Raw genomic sequence first — 18,807 nt, 5'->3', positions numbered from 1 at the left:
AATGACTGACATGGTTTTTCTCTTTTGATACATTAACACTAAATATAATAAACCGTTGTCATAGTGGATTATTCTCTATACATAGCCCATATAGAACTACACAGAAGTATAAAATAGTAATTAAAAGTACAGAGTGGGAAGTCAGACTACTCAAGTCTAAATGTTGGCTCTGATATTTACTAGTTATGTAGTGTAAGACCAGCACTCTAATGTCCCTACACCTTCTATAGAATAGAAACAGTAATGGTATACCTGCCTCACAAGGCTACGGTGAGGATGAAATAGGGTAACATGCATGGTACCTGGTACATATTAAGCACCAACAGTATTATTCTCATTAATGTACTGTTAAATTTGATATTCATTTGACTTATGAATTTATCATGTATATCTCTAAGTGAAATCAGTTCCTTGTTTTGGCAATCTATGATAATTTGACATCCGGGTTATGTCAGCTTTAAAAAATATTTGGGAAACTTTCCTTTTGTCTCTATACTCTGGAATAATTAATATTTTATTAAAATAGCATTTTTATTAACGGCTCTTTATAATGAGCAAAGTAACATAAAATTTTGAGGCAGGGGAAAAATAAGCGGATGGTGTAATGGAAGGAGTCAGAATACTATATAGGAGAGGAGCTGTCCTGCTAGCCTCATCTCTGCCATGGCCACATGGGTCTTACGTACTCAACGTGAGGATGCTAAACTAACATGTAACACATCTCTCCCATCTCTCTAATGCTTCTACTTGAGCAGGTGTTAGACATGTACAACTAACTGGTGCCTACTTACTTTAATTATGGCTATTTCAAAGGAGAACAAATCTCACAGCGTACTTCCTTTTTTATTACCACTATCACACCAATATTTTACCTTAAATGAACATCAAGTGTAATAGAATAGCAGAAAAGATTACACAGAGATAATACTGATACTTTCTCCCATAAAGACCAGGATTTAAGAGTTGACTATAGACATGAAAACCTCAAGTTTTCAGGAGTTACTGGTCAACTGTCCAGATTCGCCGAAATTTTAATTTTCGTCCCTGGGTTCACTTTCGTAACACATTAAACTCTCGGGTGGCTGTTCAGAGGATTTCTTCATATAGCAAAAAGTAGGATAACAAATACAGAATGAACAAAAGTAGCTAAGTCCTATTTCCAAAGAAAATGCCATAATTTATCCAGATATGGGAAAACAAGCCCTTGGGAAATTTCCACTGCTTAGACAAATGTGGGTCCTTCATTTAAATTATACCATATTCAATTTAAAAATACACAAATAACTGATACAGTTAAGGTAATAATGACTGTTAGTCACTATCTTTTATAGAGCACTTATTATGTGACAGGGATATAGAACTTCATGTTTATTTCATCATCTAAAACTCCCATCACCTTATAAGGTAGGTATTTCTGTACCTTGCTTTTAACATGAGAAAACTGAAGCTCAAAAAGGTCAAGTCACTTTGCCACAATGCTAAGCTAGAATTATCATTTAAATTTAAAAGCACTCACTTTTAATATTTGCAGTCAAATGAGTGACTGAAATTAAATTTAGCCACACAATTAAATACAGAACTATTTTCTTTCAAACTCTAATACTTACCACGTGTAGCACTGACAATGGAAAGCTGCTTTTTGAATAGCCAATTTCAAAGAATAACAACCACTCTGAAAAATATATTAAACTGAGAAAGAGCCCCCAAAAAGTTACTTCTAAGGTTAAGTATCGAATTTGCCATCAAATTACGTACTAATATTACTTGTTGCATTATTTGTAGAGGAGTCATAGATAATTTCTAGATTAGACATATTGACTTCAACACAGATTTATTGAATTTTTTAAAAAAATAATAAAAACACTTTTATTAAAACACTTCTACTGAACATGTTTAGGTAAAATATCTTGTTGAGTTAATAAACCCAAACACCAATGACCTAGTAATAAAATCAGAAAAATAACTTGAATCTATTTTCATGGTCCATGTACACTAAAATGCAAAACAAACATGATAGACAATTTATATGACATTTGAGCTTCACAAAAAATATTAGGAAGTTGACACACTGGCACAAACAATCTTAAAAAGTCACCCTATATGATTATAAACATTATTTACAGAAAGACTTTAATATTTTCAAAAATTATAAATATTTTAGATATAACTCTATTCTAAATATACATTCAACAATTTTATCTTATTTTACCTAAGAACACTGAAAATGTATAAGATAGTCTGATATTAGAGCTGACTTTTCATATTTAGGGCATAGTAAATTTGAAAGGGAATACTTCAATTGAAGTAATTTTAAAGGTAAAGGTTATGTTGTAGTAAAATGAAATCATGTAACAGGAAGATTTACTTAAGACTGGAAAAATTCCCCTTAATAGCAATCTTTGTTTAAAAAAGTTATATATCATTTATGTGTATATATAGTGCAATTTTTTCATTTTAAACGAAGACTATCATCTAGGTGAGATGTTTAGATATGCAATATTTTCCTGGAAAAAGAACCTTTTGTATCAAATCTCAAAGTAAAAACATATTTTAATTCACTTTTGTTCAATATTTAGGTCACATCTCAAACTAACCTAATAGATCTTAGTTTCACCAGGTAAAACTGCTAACATAAAAGCTCTTAAAATTCTTTAGTTTAAGATATTTTTCTTCAAAATCTATAACATAATTAAGTTTGAGGCTTACTTTTTATTTTATCTATGAATACAACTTCAACTATGAAATTCAGTTCAGTCCTCTAAGTCGGAGGACAGAGAAGCATGCTACAAACCCTTTGTATTTCTCTTTTGCCTGTGAAAAGGGAAAATATAAACATTTAAAATAAAGGCCTTGAATTGACCGAAATATACTTACTTTTAGAAACTTACATGTAAAATAAATGTGTCTCCAAAGTGACCCTGTTTTTCCCCAACACCTCCCAGTTTAACTTAGAAAAAACAGGGTATTCCAAAACAGGAGGGAATTTGACAGTCGTACACACTAACAGAGCTTATGCTGAATGGCTGGTCCCATATAATCTTGCATAGACTTTGTGTTCAGTAAAATGCTCCTAGATGATGAGCATAAGATGATGAATTAATAGGGAGAGAAATCTTTGAAGACAAATCAGGACATAGAGAAGTAAAAGGTTGAAACTGAAATTTTTATAGCACATTCCCTTGAAATGATCCATATTTTTCTTTTCAGAAGAGAAAATTCATAAGATATGTTCATAATTTTGCCTTTTCTAGGAAGACAATTATGGTGTCAAAAGATTTCTTACCTTAAAATGAAAGTGTATAAAGGAAAAGACTCCTTAAAATATATATACCTATATATCAATCATACCTTGATCAAATTTATTCTCCAGTGTAGGGTAGGGGCTTTCCAACTCTAAAAGTAAAAAGTCAGAGTTTTATTTTTATCTGAAAGGAATCGAAGCATGGGTGAGCCTAAATTGAATCACTGAACTGGTCATTTTATCCTATTTTAAAGGTGAACAGATAAAATGAAGGATAGCCACTTTCAGCTTGGAAGATACAGATTCAAGGTCTGTTCTCGGCTGTTCCAGAAACGCTACTTGCACAGTGTTTATAGGTTCAACAACCCTAGAAAGCTCTTCCAAAATGAACGTTTTCAACCTACTGAACAGAATTTGTGCCCATCTCTGATGTTTATTTCAGCAGCATGTGTCTCTGTGAAGCACATCGAAATCACTCAAACATCATATTGCTGATTTGATAGAATGATTTATTTTCCCATTACAGGAAAGTCATGAGTGACTTGTTCTGAGGTATGTTTTGAGCTATGAAGGACATCTATTAGAAAGCTCCACACTTGAAGGTTTCTCTTTAGATGATAACATTTATGGCTGGACAGTCTCTGCAGGTACCAGATTCCCTGTTGTATCCAACTGCATACATTTACACGTGCATGCAGACACGGGACACTCTGCATGGTCCCTAAAAAATAGGTCAAGTGATAGTTAAAAATATAAATTATACATACATACATACTACATTTATTTATCTGTAACTTATCTATATCTATAATGCAATTTTTAAAATGGTATTTGGAAAAATATAGGAATTAAAACCCCCAAACAAAAAGCATTAAAAGCATTAAATTAGAAATGACTGCCAAGCTGAACTTGGGGAGAAAGTTACTGAAAAACAAATAGCTTTACTTTCCAAATATATAACAAGATATCTCATTTACAGTTATAAAGTGACTAGGATGTGCTCGGAGTTTAAATTAAAGCTAATGTGATAAACCGGGTGTAAAAGCTATAGCAATAAGGATTACAGGGCCACTGGCACTATTCAAAATAAACGGTAAATATGGTCTTGAGAGTCTCCACTGCACGAGGGGCTTTCTTTCTACATAACAAGTTTATTTAGAAGATAACCGATGCAATTAGTTCGATATGGACTCCATCATTTAACTTATAGTTCAATTACATATTACATATGATAGGATATTCAGTTAGTTGTAAAAAAGTATAAACAGATCCTTTCCCCAAATATTGCTATTCAAATACTTAACCCATACATCATATTTAAACTATTTATTATATGTTTTAATTTTATCATTTAAGATTACAGAAGATACCTAATAATGGAAATGTTGACACCACCTTTGTTAACTCAGGTGACGGTAAAGAAGAAATTCATCCTTTGGCTGTATAAACCTGAATTATTTAAAAGGCCATCTGTTTCATCTCCTCTAACTCCGAGCCTATTAAAGAAAAAATGTGCTAACTACCTTTGAAAGGGCCTCATTCCTTTCAAAAATAATTAGTCTAAATTTACTTTTATAAGTAATCAGGATATTCATCTATTTAATTGGGATACAGTCAATATGTGTAATTATTCAAACTAAGAATCTGAATCAATAACAAAGTAAAAAAATTCTCTAAAATACAGTAGATAAAAACCAAATTGAAAATGACAATTAACAAGTATGATTTTACCAAATAAAAATTATAATCTTTATCATTAAAATGTAGGATAAATACCAAATAGAAATTTAATAATAACAGTAAACCATTACTGAGAACTTACTATCATAGGTGCTATTCTAAGCATTTTTATATAAACTCACTTAAAAACAGAAAATTTTCCTTGATTTTTTTTTTAGGGGGGGAAGGGAGGAAATAGAAGCCATTGTTAACAAAACTTAATAATAGTAATAATGTGCCAAAACAAATGACACTTTTGTATTTTAGAGTACATAAATCACTTTTTCCTAGCACATATCTATAAAATGATCACTGATTACAGCATTGCCAGTTTGGAAATGTTTAGTCAATTGTGGGTCAATAAAATTAATAGTACAATTTTGTTTTGATTTCATTCCTTTATGCATTTTGTTAAATATTTCCTACTACTTTGTCACAGGCAAACAGAACAAATCAGATGGGAATTTAGTGGGCATTAAACAAATCACCACAAAAATCAATTTTCAAATACAAATTGTAATAGCTTTAATAAAGGAAAAGCATACTTTATTAAGAAAGCATAACGAAAGAAATCAGTTTTGACTGGGATGAAAATAGATAAGACCTCACTAAATGAGTGATACTTAAGCGGAACCTTGAAGACAGGAGCTTCCAGGCAAAGGTTTCAGAGAAGAACATTCTAGGCAGCAGTAATTACATTAAAAAAAAAAAAAAGAAGACGAAGAAAAAAAAAGAAGGAATGTGCTTATTACCTGAACCAACTAAGCATATGTCCAGCATGCCCACCGTGCCTGCAATTGTGACACCATGTAAACCAGTTGTTAAACTGAGCTAATTTTTTGTCCTTGCTCAAATCTACTTTTTCATCTGATTTGGATCCTCCTATGGGTTAAAGAAAATGATCTCCATTAACTACATCAAAAGAATATTTTAATCAAAGATTCTTAAAAGGTATTTCTAAAATTATGTCAAAATACAAATTATATATTATATTGAAAAAGTAATTTTAATTCTAGGATCTAGTTTAGGTTAAAAAAAATGAATAAAAGGAGTTTCCTTATAGTTCCTTATAGTTTTGATAGCCAATAAAAAACTGAAAAATATAAAGTATCAAACCCACCAAGAAGCTATCTGAATTAACAACTTTAGAGAAATAATCAGTAGTTTAAAAATCTTCCCACAAAAAGAATACCAAGTCCAGTTTACAAGTGAGTTCTACTGAACATCGAAAGAACAGGTAATTTTCATCTATACAAACTCTTTCAAATAACAGGAAAAGAGGGGAAATTTCCCAAAGCACTTCATGACACTGGCATAACTCTGCTAACAAAACCAGACAAAGATAATATGAGGAAGGAAGACTGCAGGCTAATCTCACTCCTGAAGAGACACATAAAAATCCTAAGCAAAACATTAGCAAACAGTATGATTTAGCAATTCTACTTCTAGGTAAACACACTGGAGGAACTTTTGTACACACTAAAATAGATATAAGCAGAAATGTTAATAGCAACATTGCTCCTAATAGTAAAAATCTGGAAACAACCCAAGTGTCCATCAACACCAGTGAAAAAACTGCTATCATCATAAATGGAATAATAGTAATGAAAAACGAACAAACTACAGCTATATTCATCAGCACAACTAAAAAACAAAACAAAACAAAAAAAAACACATAAAAACTCCAATGTTGACCAGAAAAGGCAAATCAAAGGATATATTCCACATGATTCATTTGTATAGAATTTAAAATACAGGCAAAACTAAACATGTGATAAAACTATATAGAGACATTAGAGACTGAGTAACACACAATTTTTGACAGTTGTCCTCTGGGGAGAAGGAAGAGGTGAGACTAGGCAGAGAGAAATGATCAAAGGCACTAACTGGTATAGACAACGTTATCTCAAGCAGGATAGGGAACTCACTGGATGTCTGATTTACTGCAGTACATGAAAATACATTCCTATCTGTGTTATGGGTCATAAACACTGAAGAAAAATGTGTTATTACACATGCATGGTCACACATGTACATCTTCATGCACATATTTACGTAACATTTAGTGCTCAAAAAATGCTCATTCTATTTTGGTCACCCTTGACATGTTTCCTTTTGTTCTAAAACAACAAATGAAATTAAAATATTTTAAGATTGTATATAATTAGAGACAAAAAAAGAAAAGTAACTAAGTAAAAATGTTAAGTTTAATTAAGCAATGTGTACCTATTATATGACATGATGCCATATGCAAAATTTCCCCTGGACCATTGCTGGTCACACTTTAATGACCCCAGGGATAGTCTTGAACAGTTTTTTAAAATACCCACCTGTAATGATATGAAGGTGAAAGGACATGTAAGTGGTTCAAGAATTTAAGATATAAATACACTACAATTCTTCCTAAAAATTTCATGAAAACAGATAACAATGAAAAAGGGGAAAAAAGGTAAAAGAAAATATCTACCTTTTAAAGATAAATTTTTATACTTTTGTTAATGATTTCCACTGCTTTTTTAAATACTAACACACACAGAACACAGACCGAATCCAGAACAGAATAATCTTTATGTTTCTCTGATGAGAGTTGAAAATATTAAGGTCTACCTTGCTGCTGCATGAAAAACTTTTTATTTTTTAATTTGTTTTTAAGAGAAGTAAACTTTTCTCTTCTTTCATACACACACAAAAAGCTGGCTATGCTGTGAAAAGGCTTTTTAAAATCAAGTAGCTTTAAATCTTAAAAGATTTGTGATGAATTATGAAGATAAGTGCTACAGAACAGTTGAGGGAAAGACTTTCACTCAGGCACTAAATAATAACAGAAGAGTGAGAAGGAAACCAGTACAATCTAACTTTAAAAATCATACCTAGAAGTTAAGCTCTATAAGGCCAAAGATTTTTGTCTGTTTTGTTCACTGTAACATTTCTAGCAACGAGAGCAGAGGTACTATTTATAAACATAACAAATAGTTCTAAATATTTATAAATACAGTTGACCTTTGAACACAGGGGTTAGGAGTGCCGACCCCTGTGTAGTCTAAAATCCAAGTATAACTAGTTACTCTCCAAATCTTAACTACAAGTATTCCTCAGTATCCACTGGAGACTGATTCTAGGACCCCTGTGGATGGTAGGTGCTCAAGTTACCTACATAAAATGGCACAGAACAATCCACGGATTCCCAACTGCATATAAAATATGCTACTTAAATACTATTTCGATCTGTGGTTGGTTTAATTTGCAGATGCGAAAACTGGGGATGCGGAAGACCAACTATATATTTAATGAAAAAAGTATGAGAAGAAGTGAACCCATGCAGATCAAACCATGTTGTTTCAGGGTCAACCATAATTATAAACACATAATTATAAACATCTGTAATCATTAACTATTGAAAGTTTCAACAGAGTTCTGATCTTCAAAGCACAATTGAGTGTAAAAATATGCAACCCTGAGGTAAATAAGCTTATGGAAATCCTGGACATTTGGATCATGAAATGTGATAAATGAATGCAATCTCTAATAGCAAGAGGGTTTGTACACCTGAATCTTTAAACTCCCATGAGCCAGCATTTGATTTCTAATGGATCCTGTCTTATTTCGGAAGTCAGATTCTTCTCATTTTACATACCAAAAAAGTATATGTTTATTATTTGTAATTAGTTCAGCAATGCCCTTAAAGATCATAGTCAGGCTCCCCTATTTTTCTTACACTATTTCCTATTAGTCCACTTCCTACACCCTTGTCACAATGATGCACATGCTAGTTCCCATACATTCTCTTATCATACCCACCAATCTCTTCACCCTAGTTCATGCTGTTTACTCTTAAGTCTATAACCTGGAAAAGCGTCCCTAAAATCTTCACATATTTAAATCTATCAAACTTTAAAGGACTAGCTTAAATGGCATCTTCTTTCTGAAGTTTTCCGGATATCCTTCATCTGGAAGTAATGTTTCCTCTTTCAAAATTCCTAATACTTTCTTCGCATAATATCCCTTATGTGCCTCAGGGAGTTAAATGTATTTCAGAATTCAAAATGTGTTGGAATTTAAGAAAAATAATGAGCAAATATCATAAAACACCTTCGGGAAAGTCTGAAGCATCACCCTGTCATCACACATAAGTATTTCTGCAGTGAAACATATGTTTAAAAATAAATAGGAGAAATAAAAACCTTAATACTCTCATGTCAATTCTGAACAGGTTTTTGTTTAGCCAAATGAGATTATAAATTTATTTTTTAAAAAGTTTGGATTTTCATATCTTTTCAGAGATTTTGGAATGACAAATAAGGGAGTCTGGACCAGCACTTATTTTCTAGAACATACCATTTCTTATTTTAGATTAGTTAACTATGTTCATTGTATACCCTAAGCTCCACGAGAATCTTTGATTCAACCAGTGCATGAGCCTTCTCTTAGTATATTAAACAAGTGCTCAAATATATATTTATATAAAGAAATTATTTATGAAGCAAATTAGAAAAATATTTCTCAGGCAAGTGTTAATATTTGATAAACCTGAGTGTTTAATGTGTATTAAATTAATAGTCTCCATAACAGAGAGCTTGAGATGCTTTAAGATTTAATTTTCTTCAAATTCTAGAAAATTGTTTTTATCTTTTCTTCCCTATTTCAAAACAGGAAAGAATGAAAAGCTATTATCTAGCAAAAAGGAACATTACTTAGGCAATTACAGCTTTCTGAGGCTTATGGTCCAAAAGATGTATGAATTTAACTATTATAATGTATCTCAACTCAGTTCACAAAGAACTTATTTACGCTATAATCTCCTCCTTGTTCTTTCACTGTAGCAGATTTTTATTTTCCATTTATTATTATCAGGGCCATAAAAAAAAGTGATCAACAAGCAATGTATAAAGTGAAAATCCTTGACTAAAATTTAAATAGAAACACATACATTTGAAAACATTACATATTGCCTTGTTTAAAAAAAGGGATCTGGACTGAAAAATATGTAGCCAATGATACCAGCAAATCTTTCATAGATGTTAATGTAACAATTAAAAAGGCTACTTATATGAGTCAGCTGCAGAAAAGAATTACAAAATTTCATAACTAGAAAGGATCTCTCAGTCCAACATTTTATATAAAAAAGGGCTAAAGTAACACTTAATGTCATAGATCAAATGTCAGAGCTAGAACTAAAACAGGCATATCCAGTTCTTTATTACTTACTAAATCAGTATGCCAAATATTCAAACATTCTTAATTAAAATTTTTGCCATTGTATCATATTCGAGTTATATAAATAGCTGGAATATTTCCAGCTACTGGGTACATTATATTCAATTATCTACTGTTCTCAAATTTTTTTTCTATAAGTTTACTATAAGCAGTAAACAATAATCCTAATATTTCTAACCATTAAAAAATATTTACGTAGAATATATTTACTAGGTAACTGACAGACATAGCAGAAACAGCATCAAAATCTACAAGTAAAGAGATCTGACTCCTAGGTTAATACTTTCTCTATGCATTTCGCAGCAGATTTTGAAGCTGAAATAAGAGTAAATGTGAAAGTGCTTTGAGACTATTAAAGTACTGAATACAAGATAATTTTTAATAGCTGAGGGCACACTAACTTTTAAATATAAAATTTGAGGGAACTCCTCTTAGAAAAAGTGGTAAGACAATGATATAATTATAAAATTACCTAACTTTTAAGCTCTTCTCACTAATTTCAAATTGGCCAGAATTTGTGAGACTACCTGAGATATCATGGGTATAGATTTTACTTTTAGTGTACAGATTTTAAAAACTATAGAGAACTCAGGCCAACAAAGCGGCTTGCTCTTAGAAATAATATAAAATCAAGTTAGTATATCTTTTATTTCCAACAATAAGTTAATTATGTATAAACAATTCAGCTCATAAAAGTATACTGTAGAATTGTCATACCAGGACAGCTAGAAACAGGTGTTCCCATATTAATGAGACAAAGTGCACATCGAGGAAGGGGTTTTCGACAGCCAGGGCAACTTGTGACTTTAGATTTTGTTGGTGAGCCACTGACACCATACTGACTAAAACCTCTGCCCTGATGAGGCACAGTTGAACAACTGTAGGAGATAGACTTGCCACAGAAATTGCAACTCACAAACACCTATGGAAAAATAAAAGGAGTTAAAATATAATGCAAACTTTATAAATAAAATAAATAATTCAGTTTGATCCTAACAAATTACTTTAATGTTTAAACTTTATTTTCTATTATAAAATAATTTGTTATCTGCTAAGTATGACTAGCTCTCATTTTATTTCGACTTAGCAGTTACATTATTTGAGTACTTTTCTGTCACCTTTGTTTAGTTTTATATTCTTCCTAATATCACTGATGCACAACAGATAAACTTGGTAACATTAGATTCCCAACGTTTTAGAGTTCACACTAGACATGAAAAAATATCTCAGTATGACTTCTGACACAAAGTTCTATGTTATAATCTCCTGAACAAAATTTTTTTGTAATGATAACACTCATTTTCTAAGATAAAAAGAAGTTAAGAATCATGTAATGGTAAATAGTTAAAACGTTAGAATAATAGCAATAGAAACTGTTCATTTTGCTTTTATATTAAACTCCTAGGCTCTTGAACACTTATCATATAGATCAATAACAAATATTATGTTGTGCCATTTTACTAAAACTCAGGTTGTTTTAATAGAACTAATTTTTCATTCTAAATTAAGAAAATAGCACCATCCAGTGCTCACATTGAGGATATACCTGATATTTAATATCTGAACTTAGATATACAGCGATCTCATGTCATGTGCTTTACGAGATAATGATCTTTTTTAAATTAATGCTAAAAATAAAAAATTAAAATTTTCATGTGTAATCAGACATATAGATATATATGTATACACTGTTAAAAAAAATCCTGCCTTATTACATATAAATAGTGCATAAAGCAATACATAAATGGAATTTATAAGATCATATAATAGTTTAGATTCTGAAACGACTTGCAATATACTGGAAAACCTCAGACAGCTGTAGGGCTGATTTGGGTTTGCCTAAGATCTGCTAGGCCTACAGTGTTTTGCTGTGTCTCATACTAAAGCTCAAGCCACTGAGATGATTACTAGGAAGTGGCAGGACCAACAAAAATAGGAAGATCAAGGACAAAGTGCAGTCTGGGATAGATAAATACATCGATGGGAACTCAATATAAACAAAAGAATGAGCTAATACTAATTTATTAAATTTAACTCTAAATTTATCTCATATAACATGCTGTAAACAAACTCTTCTATTTTTGGGTGGACTAATAGGTACAGGTTACAATTTCATTCTCTCTAAAGTTGCGTACTTACCTGTGCTAAAGGCTTGGAACTGGGATCCAACTTACTCCTGTGAATATCGAATTCAGCTCGTTTGTGCCAAAACCTCCAGGCATCTAATAAGTTTCTATAATTCTCAATCCAGTACTGAACTCTTTCATCTTTAAGAACATCTAAAGGAGAACCCTAAAAAGAAAACATGAGTTATTTCAGTTTTAAAATTTCCTGGATAAACCAGATGATTCTAGGTAACAAGTTAGTATGAGTCACACAGAAGAGGCCTCCTTTTTGCCACAAGCTGGCTCCTAGTGAACATATTGATAAAATAATTGATAGAAGCTCCATTAAGTTACTTTAAGCTGACCTATACTAATGACAGAAATATGAACTGTATATATCATTATATCTGGCCAGGGAAATATTATTTTCTATTTCTTATTGAAGGTTAAAAACCCAAGAGAAAATAATTCACCTTCCTAATGCAGTAAAGAAAGATGTGAACACTATTTGTCCCAACAATTAAAACCTCTGAGTTCACAAAATTTGTTTACTATCTAATCTAAATGCACATCAAAACTGCTTAGTCATGTTTAAAGTAATACTAAGCCTGGTCTTTTGTATCTAGAGATGCACTGTAAACTAAGTTAAATTTGTCTATTGTCTCTCTTGTTCACAGTTAAAATATACATTTATCACCTTAAAAATTAAAAATAAAACCAAACCAAAAATGTTCCTACTTCTTATGCCCCTAGGCCATAATGAAAATTTCTTTTCCTTAAATTTACTTTAGATTTCTTCTCATTAAGAACTTTAATTTCTTGCCAGTAAGACTTTCCCTAAACCTGTATTTTCCCTGACAGCTGTGACATTTCATTTTTCACCTATGCTTGCTTTTAGGTCTTCACAGAATACTTTAGCCCTGTCCAGCATATCTTCCTAAACTTCACATGATGAAGAATGTAGAGAAAGCCTCTACTCCAATGATGTCATGGGGATCGATCTGAAGCCCAGTTTTCCCAGTTGCACTTGGTAGCCAGATAGAAAATTTCAAAACTCAGCATGCATCTTACTTATGAAAAAAAGAGAAGAAACCTGTAACAGCTAATAAATCAATCTATCTTTAGACATTCCATCAAAATAGAAGCAGCATATCTTTCACCTATTAATTAGGTAGTAATTTCAATTACCAGAGTTAAATTTAGCTGAAAGAACATGTAAAAACTTAGTTGACAATTTCATTTCTTAAAAAAGTAAACATCTACTCTAGTCCTAATTATGACCAACTTAGCGGGAACTAAATATTAAAGTAGAATGCAACCTCTGGTTTGAAAAGAAAATTCACAGAAAAATAGGAAATTTTCATATCCCCAACTCCTGTGCTTTCTGTGACAGTAAAAACAAACTAAGAAAGAATTTGGTCAATTCATATTTAGTAAGCGTTCTCTAGATCTGTCCCAATAAAATCTATTATCAAGCTCTAACAAAATCTGCAGAGGAAACAGTTCAGAGATTAAATCTGACTAAATTAGAAGGGCTTGTCAAACTTCTTAGGCTTACAACGGTCCACAGTAGCAAAATGTAAAACCAAAGTGATCAAGTAATTGAACTTCCAAAAGCATTAACCAAAATTCTTCGGAAAAAGGTAAAAGGATCCAGAGATCTATAATGTTACTGTACACAATATGCAGTATTCAATGAAAATCACTAGACATATAAACAGGTAAATGTGGCTTGAAGTCAAGGAAAAAAGGCAGTCGAAAAATAACAAGAAATCTAAAAATAGCCCATATGTTCGAGTTAGCTGACATTGAGTTCAATGTAGCTATTAGACATGTTCAAAGATTTAAAGAGAAAGTGTTTTAATTAGTGGATAGGGATATGAGCTGAAAAATATAAACTATAAAAAAACTGATTCTAAAACTAAAAAGTACAACTAAAATTAAGTATTCTCTGGAAAAATTAACATCAGAAAGAAGGTGACAGGAGAGTCGATGAATAAATCAGTAGAATTTATTCCATTTGAAGAAAAAAGGGAAAAAAAGATGGAAGAAAAATGAACAGTCTCAGATACCAATGGGATAAATATGAAATGGTTTAATATATATGTAATATAGTCCAAGAAGAGAAATAATCCCTGAACACTTCTCAAATCTGATGAAAAACAATGACTTACAAATCCAAAAAGCTCAGTGAATCACAAGCAGGATAAAAAGAACCACACTAGGTATCAAGGTTAAACTGCTGAAAATCAAAAAGAAAATCTTCAAAGCAGCCCAAGGAAAAAAAAGAAAACATTACATAGGTGAAACAAAGATAACAGCTGACTTCTCATCAGAAACAATGGCGACCAGACTATAAAACCACATCTTTAAAGTGCTGAAAGCAAAACAAGAATAAAATGAACATTTTCAGTTAAAATGAAGCAGAGAGAATCTGTCACCAGTAAATTCGTACAAGAAATGCTAAAGGGAAAGACCAAAGAGGAATTACAGCAGAAAAAATTTGAGTCTATTGGTCTAAATAGTAGCAGGAATAATAAGTAAGTAAATATATATAAAAGCCCATGTTTGCACTCTTCACATAATTTATATACAAATAACTGACTGTTTAAAGCAAAAATAGTAAAATTTGGAATTTGTAACATTTGTAGATGTAAAATATATGACAATAAGAAGAGGGTGTGCAAATGGAATTTACATTTGTGAAACATGAAATATGAAGCAAAAAGTAGAAAATATTAGGTGTGGGGTCTGAAAGAGAAAGGGTGGAGTAGGAAGCATAGTGTGTCAGGTGTGAAATGTGAAGTATGAGGAGGTAGTATGACTAATGAGTTATAAATGCATATTGTTAGAACTTGAGCAACTACTTAAAAAAAAGAAAATGAAAAGGGGTATAGCTAAAAAGCCAAGAGATGAAATAAAGAGAAACACTGAAATATTCAATTAGCCCGAAAGAAGGCAGGAAAGGAACAGAAAAAAGGAAGAAAAAAATGGAAAACAAATAACAAGATGGTAGACTTAATTTTGATCGTATAAATTGAGAAAACATCCCATTAAAAGCAGCTGAATATGAGATATTTTTAAACAAGATCCCATTACATACTTGTTTGCATTTTAAATATATTTTATAAATTTTGTTAAAAGGTTATCAACCCATAGCACTCTGTAGCCATATATCTACCGTTTAACAGATGTAATCTCATTTCAGGAAGAAAACAATGATGCATTATATTTAGATGGCCACCATTCCTTCCATGGACAGTGGCCTGATACCTTAGGGTAAATTTACATTGTGGTTTGTTCATAAGAAAGTAGGGTAGGGGGAAAGGCATTTTACTATGTTTACCTAGCACACGGCATCCCATAATATTGTATAAAAGGATGAGAATAGGAAAGAAGACTCCAAGCATGAAAGGATATGATTACCTGGAGGGCTATAGAAAATCTCAGTGAAATGCTCTAAATTGTCACCGAATTTCCAACAATAGTAAACTAAAAGGGAAACTTTGCCAGGAATCTGTAGCCACTGGACAGTAAAAACAGAGAAGATAGATGAACTGGGTTTCCCAAATCATGTCCGCTGATAATAAAAAGGGAAAACAAAAGTTAAGAGACTTGTGGAATAATCTGCCTCTGCTCTTCGCATGAGACTGTGGTACAGATCAGGGAAAGGCAATCCCATGCAGAAGGTACAGTTCTGTCAACTGGAGAAGCTGGAAAGAGGTTTCTCTGCTCCATTTGAGCTTTACATAAAATCAAGACTGACACTTCCCAAACCGAACGGAAAAACTGGATAACCCAATGTGGGTGTCTAAGGGACAGTAAGATGAGGCAGAAGTCCTCTGTAGGTCAAATGATTAGGTTAAAGTTAAACGCCTTCTAAAGATCCAAAACAATAAAAAGGGTATACCCACTCAATGAGGAAAGAAAATACAGAATGTAGTTAACCTTTTTTTTTTTTCCTTTAAGCTGCTGCCATGATGCACTAACCTGTAACATGCAGTAACTTGCTGTTTGGACATCTCCAGTCCTATCAACATAACTCTCCATTAAGTCCACGCCATCTTTAGTAAGTCCAGTAAGTAATATCCCTTCCAAATTTCCAGCCTCTTTCATTTCATTGGTCAACTTTTCGATGTATCTATTTAACTGGAAAATTCAAAGTGATTTTTCTGAAGCAATCCATTTCACTACACCTTTTGTACTTCAAAACTTCTACATCTGGAATCATTTTATTCTTAATAAAAAACATTTTAAAATCAAATCCTTTGGAAAATATCTAGATATGTGATCGCTAAGAAGTCTGTGTCTTACAAATTACAAAGCAGCATCCATGATTACTTAAAATATATTTTTTTAAAAAAGGCAAGGCATTCACTATGTTTTGATAATTATTCAATAAAAGAACCATAGAGGGTTTACAATTTTAAATTTAAATTGAACTGTTCTCATGCTGCAAAATTCTTGCTGTCTATTATAGTAGGACAGAATAGAATCTGAGTTGAAAGGGAATGTCAAGATCATCAAAAATAACCATCTCTTGTAAGGTCTTTCCTGAACTTCAATCCATCCCAAACTCTAGCAGAGATTTCTCTATATTCTCCTAGCACTTTCTCATTACTAGAGTATGTAATGTATTGTATTACTAGTTGTTTACGTACATTTCTCTCTCTCCCTCCTCTCTCTGTACATAGAGCATATGTATTCAGTACCTGTTTATTATATTAGAAAACATAGGAATCCTTTTATAGCATCCCTAAGGGGCGAGTTTAACATTTTTACCTACAGACCAATCTCACTCCTAAAAGCAGAAACAAACTAAAATATTAAGCCAACATTCTTTTAAAAAGTAAATTTAGTTACAATACACATTTACAATATCTTATCTAATAGAGATGATTTACTTTTTAAAAGAATTTTTATGCACATCTCACACATACATATTTCCATGTAAAGATTAGTTTCTTAATCCAGTGACAGCAAATATTAATCACTTCAACTATCGAATTAAATCAGTTCTTACCTGACTATCACTAAGGAATTTACAAGCAAATGCTACTCTGTCACGTACAGCAACTTTGTTTTCATACTGAAAAGAGAAAAAGCAAGGAGTTACTTCTAGGTGCTCCAAGTTCTAAATTTTTGAAGACTAAATATTTTATATATGCAGTACTTAATTTTAGTTTGAAAGTATTAATAAGCTATTGTGTATACACTGACAGAGCCATTGATTCCCTAAGATGCCTTTTATAATCTAATTCTCAGGAAGCCCACTGCTAAGGTTACTGTCCTTATGAAGTAAAAGTTTATTGCTTAAATACTGACCGAATCAGTTTTTAAAAATTCTAGTTCAGTCTTAATACTTAACTCCAACAGAAAAATAAGCAATGATGTACAGTTTACCAAATTTAAGATGCCATGTAATCTTTCCATCATAAAAACTAATTTTGGGGAAAGAGGAAATCTTCCTTTGGTTAAGTTAATCAAGTCTAAGAAATCTGTGAACTATTAGATAAGGGTTTGACTATACCAGTACAGAATTTAGAAAGAAAATTAATATATGTTTCTAAAGATAAAGTGGTTGGTTTTAAAACATACCCTTATAAATAAACAAACACATTTTCATGACTATAGTAAAACACTATTCGATACGTGGTTTGTGACAAAATTTTCAGAGGCATTATGATGTATACTTAAATTTGTTATACTTGTCAAGATTGTAAAACACTATTTTGAAAAATGTTGTCTATGGCCATGCTACCCTGAACGTGCCTGATCTCGTCTGATCTCAGAAGCTAAGTAGGGTCAGGCCCATAGTTAGTACTTGGATGGAAGATCACCTAGGAATACCAGGTGCTGTAGAGGTAAAAAAAAAATTAATTTAAAAAATTTTTTAAAAATAAATAAAAAGAAAAATGTTTACTATAAATGTAGAAAGGTACAATTTTGTGATAAATAAAAAAATAGTTTAGAAGTGGAAAAATTCCTATTTCCACTGAAGTCATTCTATGAAATAGTTTTCCTCCTTTAAACATAAAAGACTGCATTAGTTGATACCTTAGTGTATTTTTGCAAATATAAAATATGTTTCTGCACTAAAGTGTAAACATATTTGATACAAACTGGATTTAACTTTTAGATTCAGTTGCATGTGTTAAAACTTTTGATGTAGAAACAGTCATAAATATTATGTCCCATTTTACAGCTGAGAAAACTAAATCCCCAAAAGTTAACTGACCAGATAGGGTAACTGTAGCTGAGCAAAAACTCAGGCTTTATCTTCTGATTTTCCAATTCAGTACTTTACACTATTGAGGTTTAACAATTTTTTTAAAGAACAATGTTAATTATAATTATTTACACAGAAAGCATAATTAGGTATGCTCTTGAAATAGTTTGGAAACATAAACTTCCTACTCAAGTTAAGATATCCCTTACCTAATATCCCACATTTAGGTATAGAAAAAGAAGGGTATTTATAATAGATCACTTAATTTAAAATACAGAATTTGATATTTAGACAATTCT

The 18,807-nt window shown here is 31.7% G+C and overlaps 1 protein-coding gene and 1 pseudogene across 6 annotated transcripts in view; one reads left to right on the top strand and one right to left on the bottom strand.

Moving 5' to 3' along the window:
• Positions 1-1,814: 1,814 nt before the first annotated feature.
• Positions 1,815-18,807, bottom strand: part of MIOS (meiosis regulator for oocyte development) — a 32,819-nt gene continuing 15,826 nt past the window's right edge. For 4 of the 6 annotated variants that reach the window (XM_016133680.2, XM_016133683.2, XM_016133679.2 and 1 more), the window contains exons 6-11: positions 17,303-17,368; positions 16,270-16,428; positions 12,314-12,466; positions 10,892-11,096; positions 5,713-5,842; positions 1,815-3,962 (exon numbers count right to left, since the gene is read on the bottom strand). In XM_016133680.2, coding sequence (XP_015989166.1) covers positions 3,866-3,962; positions 5,713-5,842; positions 10,892-11,096; positions 12,314-12,466; positions 16,270-16,428; positions 17,303-17,368 — 810 coding nt within the window. In that variant the 3' untranslated portion in view covers positions 1,815-3,865. Of the gene's footprint in view, positions 3,963-4,611; positions 4,738-5,712; positions 5,843-10,891; positions 11,097-12,313; positions 12,467-16,269; positions 16,429-17,302; positions 17,369-18,807 lie in introns of all 6 variants that reach the window. The other 2 variants (XM_016133685.2, XM_016133686.2) reach the window with 2 other exon arrangements.
• LOC118611115 lies at positions 18,024-18,144 on the top strand (annotated as a pseudogene).

The sequence above is a fragment of the Rousettus aegyptiacus genome, unplaced genomic scaffold (assembly GCF_014176215.1).
Source record: "Rousettus aegyptiacus isolate mRouAeg1 unplaced genomic scaffold, mRouAeg1.p scaffold_m13_p_13, whole genome shotgun sequence".
Classification (NCBI taxonomy): domain Eukaryota; kingdom Metazoa; phylum Chordata; class Mammalia; order Chiroptera; family Pteropodidae; genus Rousettus; species Rousettus aegyptiacus.
Note: the sequence above shows the minus strand (reverse complement) of the source record. Positions and strands in the feature narration are given on the sequence as shown.